Source organism: Heterodontus francisci, chromosome 7 (genome assembly GCF_036365525.1).
Source record: "Heterodontus francisci isolate sHetFra1 chromosome 7, sHetFra1.hap1, whole genome shotgun sequence".
NCBI classification, from domain to species: Eukaryota; Metazoa; Chordata; class Chondrichthyes; order Heterodontiformes; family Heterodontidae; genus Heterodontus; species Heterodontus francisci.
Genome location: NC_090377.1, coordinates 10,589,968 through 10,599,367, shown reverse-complemented (window position 1 = coordinate 10,599,367; position 9,400 = coordinate 10,589,968). Strand labels below are relative to the sequence as shown.

Below are 9,400 nucleotides of genomic sequence, written 5' to 3'. Positions count from 1 at the left end.
ATAAATACTGACACACTCCCGGGGACCCCCTGTAAATACTGACACACTCCCTGGGGACCCCCTGTAAATACTGACACACACTCCCGGGGACCCCCTGTAAATACTGACACACTCCCGGGGACCTCCTGTAAATACTGACACACTCCCGGGGCCCCCCTGTAAATACTGACACACTCCCGGGGACCCCTGTAAATACTGACACACTCCTGGGGACCCTCCTATAAATACTGACACACTCCCGGGGACCCCCTGTAAATACTGACACACTCCGTGGGAACCCCCTGTAAATACTGACACACTCCCTGGGAACCCCCTGTAAATACTGACACACTCCTGGGGACCCTCCTATAAATACTGACACACTCCCGGGGACCCCCTGTAAATACTGACACACTCCCTGGGAACCCCTGTAAATACTGACACACTCCCGGGGACCCCCTGTAAATACTGACACACTCCCTGGGAACCCCCTGTAAATACTGACACACTCCCGGGGCCCCCCTGTAAATACTGACACACTCCCGGGGCCCCCCTGTAAATACTGACACACTCCCTGGGAACCCCCTGTAAATACTGACACACTCCTGGGGACCCTCCTATAAATACTGACACACTCCCGGGGACCCCCTGTAAATACTGACACACTCCTGGGGACCCTCCTATAAATACTGACACACTCCCGGGGACCCCCTGTCAATACTGACACACTCCCGGGGACCCCCTGTAAGTACTGACACACTCCTGGGGACCCTCCTATAAATACTGACACACTCCCGGGGACCCCCTGTAAATACTGACACACTCCTGGGGACCCTCCTATAAATACTGACACACTCCCTGGGAACCCCCTGTAAATACTGACACACTCCCGGGGACCCCCTGTAAATACTGACACACTCCTGGGGACCCTCCTATAAATACTGACACACTCCCGGGGACCCCCTGTAAATACTGACACACTCCTGGGGACCCTCCTATAAATACTGACACACTCCCGGGGACCCCCTGTCAATACTGACACACTCCCTGGGAACCCCCTGTAAATACTGACACACTGCCTGGGAACCCCCTGTAAATACTGACACACTCCCGGGGACCCCCTGTAAGTACTGACACACTCCCTGGGAACCCCCTGTAAATACTGACACACTCCCGGGGACCCCCTGTAAATACTGACACACTCCCGGGGACCCCCTGTAAATACTGACACACTCCCTGGGAACCCCCTGTAAATACTGACACACTCCCGGGGCCCCCCTGTAAATACTGACACACTCCCGGGGACCTCCTGTAAATACTGACACACTCCCGGGGCCCCCCTGTAAATACTGACACACTCCCGGGGACCCCTGTAAATACTGACACACTCCTGGGGACCCTCCTATAAATACTGACACACTCCCGGGGACCCCCTGTAAATACTGACACACTCCGTGGGAACCCCCTGTAAATACTGACACACTCCCTGGGAACCCCCTGTAAATACTGACACACTCCCGGGGACCCCCTGTAAGTACTGACACACTCCCTGGGAACCCCCTGTAAATACTGACACACTCCCGGGGACCCCCTGTAAATACTGACACACTCCCGGGGACCCCCTGTAAATACTGACACACTCCCTGGGAACCCCCTGTAAATACTGACACACTCCCGGGGCCCCCCTGTAAATACTGACACACTCCCTGGGACCCCCCTGTAAATACTGACACACTCCTGGGGACCCTCCTATAAATACTGACACACTCCCGGGGACCCCCTGTAAATACTGACACACTCCTGGGGACCCTCCTATAAATACTGACACACTCCCGGGGACCCCCTGTAAATACTGACACACTCCCTGGGAACCCCCTGTAAATACTGACACACTCCTGGGGACCCTCCTATAAATACTGACACACTCCCGGGGACCCCCTGTAAATACTGACACACTCCCTGGGGACCCCCTGTAAATACTGACACACTCCTGGGGACCCCCTGTAAATACTGACACACACTCCCGGGGACCCCCTGTAAATACTGACACACTCCCGGGGACCCCCTGTAAATACCGACACACTCCCAGGGACCCATTATCCTAACCTCTGAAAGATTATAAATGAAAACCATGCTATCATATTAGAATGCATTTATTAATTTTTTACAGGACTAACACAGCAGCACAACAGCAAATCAACATGAATAAAATTACTGAAATCCGCTGGTGAATGGAGAGAGGTTTTAATAACCTGGTGCACTCTTGGGTTAAGGAACAGAAGACTCTCATAAACTCCACTGGCTTGTCACGGGTTCCATATCCCTGTAGATCTGATGTTTGATGATTGGTTCGCAAGTGGTTTAGACTCAGCTGGCTGCAATTTGTTGAGGCAAGGGAAGATTTTTTTCTTTGGGAGTTGAGGGAAACTTTGTGAATCGGCAAAAACAGCCAATGGCGCCATTACTCCAGTGTTCCACTGATCTTACACCAAAGTCATTGATTGGGATAGTCCCACGGATATTCCAGCTGGTTAATACTTATACCTATCAGGCAATATCAAACAGGCTGAGGCTTTTTTCTCTCAGAAACAGAAGGCCGAGGGATGACCCGATAGTGGTCTTTAAATTAGGAAGGTGCTCGATGGGGTAGACATAGAGAAAATGATTCCACTTGTGGGAAAACCAAAACCAGAGGCCATCAATATAAGATAAACACTAATAAATCCAACAAGGAATTCAGGAGAAACTTCTTCACCCAGAGAGTGGTGAGAATGTGGAACTCACTACCACAGGGAGTGATACAGTTAAGGGAAGCTGGATAAACCCATGAGGGAGAAGAGAATAGAAGGATATGTTGATAGGGTGAGATGAAGAGGGGTGGGAGAAGGCCTGTGTAGCGCATAAACACCAGTATGGATCAGCTGGGCTGAATGGCCTGTTTCTGTGATGTGAAATTCAATGGCAGGACAAAGAGGGGCTCACAATTTCACCAAGGGGTCTGTTAGAATTGGGAACAGTTTACCATAAAGGCCTATTGAAGCAGAGGCCATAACAAGGGAAGAAAATGAAAGCAGATGGGAAAGTGTCGGAAAATAGGATTAGTGTAGACAGCTTCAGTTGAAGAGTGAGCAGTGGGCACTGACACAATGGGCCAAATGGCCTCTGTCATTGCTGTAACCTCTATGATTTATAATTCTTTCAGAAAGGAGTGTCAGATTGTGGAGAGGAAAGGAGGACCTTGTGGGGAAAAAAAGAATAAAGAAGATTAGAGGGACTGAATGTTTAAATCTGCCTGCGTTGCACTAACTGTTCTTCATCGAAAGAAGGTTCTTCATACAAAGACTGAGATTGAAAGGAACTTCTTAAATACTGAAAAGTACGATTGGAAAGCTCGGCATTTCCCAACACTCTGGATGAGATACTTCAACGTTCTCCAGTTCAAACATTGGGTTTGTTAGCAATATATCTAAAAGGTTTAACTGTCCAGAACATTCAAATGATACATGTGGAATTAAACACATTCTTTCAACCAAAAATTGTCTTCTGGTTTCCACTTCCTCAGCTGTAGGGTTGCCATCTTTGGCTGGACATAATCCTGGAGGTTTCATCACATGACCTCCTCCCTCCAATTGCTCCACCCACCCCATTGGCTGCCAAACATGTCCAATCACATAGCGCAATGCCTTCCCATTGGAAAGCAAACAGACTCTTTGTTACTTGATTGGTTGATGTTTAATTGTCCGTCAAACAAACTTTTCTCTCCCAAATGTCAACATTTTCATAATTAATAAACAAACGTGCTGAAAGAATTTTTAAAAAATTTATTAATGGCCCTAGGTTTCTTCTACTGAAGATTAATCTTCAGTTCCTGGAGAGCCCAGGATAATCTTGGGGGTTTGGTAACCCCTACCCAACCCACCTAGTGGGGGCGGTGGGATGTAAAGTTTAAATACAGGCACACTCCTGCGTGATAATATTGGGGACAGTCTCGTATTTGAAGGTGTAGCCACTATCCGAGGTGGTTCTCACTCTCAGGGGTTTCATGGTCCCGGGGACGGAGGTGCAGCACACTTTGAGGCCAAGGCTGGAGGTTAGCCTGTTGGAATTGGAACAAGTGCCATTGCAGTAGTAGAAGGTAAAGGTGCTGGGCTGGACAATCCAATTCCCCCATCCCAATTCCTCAAAGGAGATGTTCACAGCAGAGCGATGGCAATCATCGTGGATCAGCTCGGGAGATGGTGGCCTTTGAAGGAGACTGACATAGGCCGGTGACCACGGAACTGTCGAGCGCCTGGATCGCGTGGGACCTGAGGACTTTGTAGAGGACAGGATGAAGGGCATGTTGATCTCGTCTGTCACGCACTGGCAGTGGGGGCACTTGACCTGAAGAAAAAGTATCTTGTGCGAGACATACGGGAGGAAGGCCTCAGAGATATGAAAGATTGCCCAGTGCCCTTGTATCGCCGCCACACTCTCTGTTGCTCTGACAAAGCTGCCGGGCTCACTGAGAATGTACAGCTCGGCAGGAGGGTCAGTGTTGCCGTCTGTCTGGGTCAATGGCACTCCCGCATAGAACCAGAACTCGGCAGATGTCACCAGGCAGCGGTGGGTGTGCAAGGACGTCTGGAAGATGTAACTGTAATTGCCCATGAATCCTTCATACTGCAGGTCGCATGGGAGGTCTGTAATTAAAGGAGGGTGGGGAAATGGAGGGGAAAGGGTTACAAAAAGGCCAAAATGTATAGAAAACAGAATGATTTGCATTTGTTTTTTTTTTCTTCTTCCATGTGTGTTAACTGCAGGTATCGGCCGAGGCTGGTGGATGGCAGTCTCGCATGACTAGCCATTGTAGTTTGGCACAATCTTCCACATTATTGGCTATAACAGCCCCACTACCTTCCACTCATCTGCAAACTTCAAGGGTTAATTATGACTTGTGACAATAGTATGAAATATGCAAAATCAGCTTAGTTACTGGTGAGCTGTAGCTCAATGGGTAACTCTCTGGCAGCTGTGGGTTCAATACCCACTGCAGGAACTAATTTAGGCTGACACTATGGTACTGAGGGACTGCAGCACTGTCAGAGGTGCTGTCTTTCAGATGAGATATTAAACCTGTCTGCTCTCTCAGTAGGGTCTGTAAAAGATCCTATAGTTGCTGTTTTTGAAGAAGAGCAGGGGAGTTGTCCTAGATGAGCTGGGCCAATACTTATCTATCATCATCACCACAAACAGATTATGTGGCCACTATCACATTGTTGTGTGTGGGATCTTGCTGTGGGTAAATTGGTTGCTGTGTTTCCTACATTATAACAGTGACCACACTGCAAAAGCACTTCATTGGCTGTAAAGGGCTTTGGACCTGCACGATGTTGTGAAAGGCACTACAGAAATGCAAGCCTTTCTTATTAAATGTAGGAAATGGGAGAATCAACAAGTTTTACAAAAACAAAAGTGAAGCTTACTGGTAATAGGGAATGAAATGACCTCCGATTTATCATCGTCCTTGTTGTATCTTTGATGGCCAATCCACCGGGTGATGCGTCGCGCCAGTCTGCGGTTCTTGAACGGGTTTCGCAGCTCCTGATTGGTTCCGTTGCAGTTCTGCGGGGGTTCAGTCAGCCCCAGGCTGTGCAGAATCTTCTCCTGCACCGTCTCAAGGATTGCATCCTTATTGAGGCTGTGCATTGAGCATGCTGCTCCCAGCCCATGGACCCATAACATCAGAATCAGCAGCACTGCCATTAACATGCTCAGGAACAACGGGACAGCAGAAAGCTTCCGAGCAAAGTTAGGCCCAGACATCAAGACAGAGAAAGAGAGTGATACTGAGAGATAAAGGGAACAAGTGGCGATGAAGATAGAGACAGAGAGTGAAAGATACACACACAGAGTGAGAGAGACAGAAAGAGAGGGAGAAAGAGAGGGAGAAAGATTTAAAGAGAGAGTGACACAGACACAAACAGAGACAAAGAGAAATACAGAGAGTGTGAGAGAGAGACAGAGAGAGGAAAAAGAAGCAGACAGTGAGAGGGAGAGTCAGACAGGGCAAGATCTGCTGAGACACACGGATAGAAACAAGAGAAATGCAGAGAGAGAGATAGACAGAGAGTGACAGCGGGGATAAAAAAAAAGTAGACAGCGAGAGGGAGAATGAGACAGAATGAGATCCAAAGAGACGCACTCACACAGATAAAGACAGAAGCAGAGACATATACACAGCGAGAGACGGAGAGAGAAAGTTGGCAAAACAGAGTGCGAGACAGAATGTGATATACACACCAGGCGAGAATGTGAGAGAGATATGCTGAGACTCAGAGGATGAAACTGAAAGGCAGACACTGCAAGAAAGTGAAAGACCCTGAGTAGACACAAAGGCAGAGAAACAGAGATGTAATACAGCAACAGGGACTCAGGGGAGCAGAGTTAGAAACACAATGGGACAGTCACAACGGGAATACAAAATGAAATAGAGACAGAACTGAGCAGAGACACAGATATAGACAAAGAGAGAGATAGTAAGGTCCTTTATTGTGGTCTTCAGAATTCCTTCAGTCCCAGCAGACACACCCTCTGATGTTCACTGGAATGATTGAGATGCCAAACTCTAATGGTGCTGGTCAGTGTCCTGCCTCTGGCCTGCTCTCTGCCTCTCTCCTCACTGAACACTTCAGCGTGAATGAGCTGACTGGCACTATCAGAGTTCCGATACTCTGGTGACATTGGGCACATCCTCCAGGATTGTTGTCGAGGGAATGACGCAACTCGCTGTCCGAGTTCAGCGTTATCTCAGCTGGGAAAGACAGAGCCTTATCTGTGGAATTTCTTGTTTTGGACCCAGGCAATGGGGAAACAGTCATCCCAGTGACTGAAATTCAAACAAAGACTAATCTCATCGACAGAGAGGGCAAACCAACCCTTCACAGAGCCTAAAACACCTCCACAGAGCTCTCAGCAGGTGCTAGGATTGTCACCTCATGCCTTTGGCAGACTAACCATCCCCCTCCTCTTTTGTTAGTCTAAGATGGGAAGAGAGAGCAGGGCAGTGAGATTCATTTTGGATTGATCCAACACACATATAGAAAGAACTTTCATTTTTATAGCGCGTTTCATGACCTCAAGTCATCTCAAAGTGCTTTACAGCCAATTACAGCTTTACTTCTGAAGTGTAGTCACCGTCATAATGAAGGAAAAATGGCAGCTTACTTGTACACATGATGTTGACTGAAGGATAAATATTGGCCGGGACACCAGGGAGAACTCCCCTGATATTCAAAACAACAATGCGAGAATCACTTAAACCCACTTCAGAGAGCAGACAGGGCTTTAGTTTAATATCTCATCTGAATGACGGCACCAATATACAAAATTAGGAGGGGCGTAGATAGGAAGAAACATTTTCCTTTAGTGGAGAGGTCAATAACCAGGGGGCATAGATTTAAGGTAAGGGGCAGGAGGTTGAAAGGGGATTTGAGGAAAATCCAGAGGGTTGTTGGAATCTGGAACACACTGCCTGAAGGGGTGGTAGAGGCAGAAACCCTCACAACATTTAAGAAGTATTTAGATGAGCACTTGGAACGCCATAGCATACAAGGCTACGGGCCAAGTGCTGGAAAATGGGATTGGAATAAATAGGCTTGATGGCTGTCACAGACACAGTGGGCCCTATTTCTATGCTGTATAACTCTGACCTCTGACAGTGCAGCATTCCCTCAGTTACTGCGTTGGGAATGTCATCCTGAAATGTCAAGTTTCTGGAGTAGGGGCTCGAACTCACAACCTTCTGACTCCGTGGTAAGAGTGATACCCACTAGACCACAGATACAGGCTGCGTTCAGCATTTAGAGAGCAGTCTCTTTAAGGACGGCAGATTTGGCTGCACAGATCTGGCTGAGGTTAGTCACCAACCCGCTTCACAAAAGGGCCTAAATCAGACCTTAAGGTCCCTAATTTACATCTGCAGCCTGGCCTAATGTTACTTTTAGGTGGGTCTTCTCTGTGGCAGACAGGTTTTCAAACCAGTATGGGATGTGGCACACTTCTAGTGCAGAGTAAGTGTGTACGTAACACACAATATTGGTCCCTGAAGAGGCCTGGTTTCCACCCAAAGAAACACCCATTTCCCAATCAAATATCTAGACCACAATTTAAAAAAACTTTTAATGAGTGAGGACTTGTCACAGAATGCCGACTGATATTTCCGGAGCAGTGACATCATCGGGAGGGATCAGCACCTTGCTGATAAATGTCTTTATAAATAGAGGACTGACATCAGTGTCTTTCTCCAATCACTTTCCAGCGTCAGTGGGAATGTACGGCATGCCTTGCACAAGGCATCATCTCAGTACAGGACCTTTCCCTGAGAGGTTTCTCGCAGTGTGTTAGTGCGTCAGCGTGCGGAGATGTGAAACAGTCACAGCGTGCACCAACAGGGAGAGCTGGGAGTGACAGCACAATGGGAAAAATAAAAAGACATCCCAAAACTCCTTTCAGCCAATGGACTCACAGCTACTGTGAGAAAGGCAGCAGACAATTTGCGTACAGCAAGATCCAACAAATAGCAATGTGCTAAGCGGATGGATAGTGATAATCCAGGCTGACACTGCCAGGGCAGTACAGAGGGCGTGCTGCACTGTTGGAGATGCCCTCTGAGCTGGACAGGAAAGATCCCATGGCCACAGTTTTGAAGAAGAGTATGGGAGTTCTCCTCGGTGTCCTGACCAATGTGTATCCCTCAATCAACATCACTGAGAAACAAATTATCTGGCCATTAGCACATGGCTAGTTGTGGGAGCTTGCTGTGCGCAGATTTGCTGCCACGTTTCCTACATTACAACAGTGACTGCAGTTCAAAAGTACGTCATTGGCTGTAAAGCACTTTGGGGCGTCCTGAGATCGTGAAAGGCGCTATAGAAATGCAAGGTCACACTCTCTCTCAACTCTCACTGTCCTTGCTGTCACTCTAGCCTGCAGGAGCAGTTCATGTGTAGTCCACTCTGTGCTTCCTCAGTTCAGCTGCTTCGTATCAAATGTCAAGGCAGTTTAAATTCTTCTGATTCTGTCAGCCTCCCTCCCTGCCCCTTCCCCCCTCTCCACCCCCCATCGCTTGCCTGAGATCGCACAAATCCATCTGCAATGCCACTTAAATGCAGACACATATATTTGGGTATGGTAAATCCTGATTCCCCGCCACAGCACAGATAAGGATAGTTGAATTCTTGTAGAGTTTATGCAGTCGCTAGCATCCCCCCCGCTCCTCCCCCCTTCCTCCCTCCCCCGTCCTCCCCCCTCCTCCTCCCCGCTCCTCCCCCCTCCTCCCCCCTCCTTCCCTCCTTCCCCCTCTCCTCCCCTCCTCCCTCCCCCCTCCTCCCCTCTCCCCTCCTCCCCCCCTCCTCCCCCCTGCCCCCAACTTTCTATTCAG

General features: G+C 48.5%; 1 protein-coding gene across 1 annotated transcript; it reads right to left on the bottom strand.

The window, feature by feature from the left end:
• Nucleotides 1-2,116: 2,116 nt before the first annotated feature.
• Nucleotides 2,117-6,597, bottom strand: inha (inhibin subunit alpha). The gene is made up of 2 exons (XM_068034463.1): nt 5,445-6,597; nt 2,117-4,661 (listed from the first exon to the last, which is right to left on the bottom strand). Exons 1-2 carry the CDS (start codon nt 5,782-5,784, stop codon nt 3,925-3,927), a joined length of 1,077 nt encoding a protein of 358 aa, XP_067890564.1. The 5' UTR covers nt 5,785-6,597; the 3' UTR covers nt 2,117-3,924.
• Nucleotides 6,598-9,400: the final 2,803 nt, after the last annotated feature.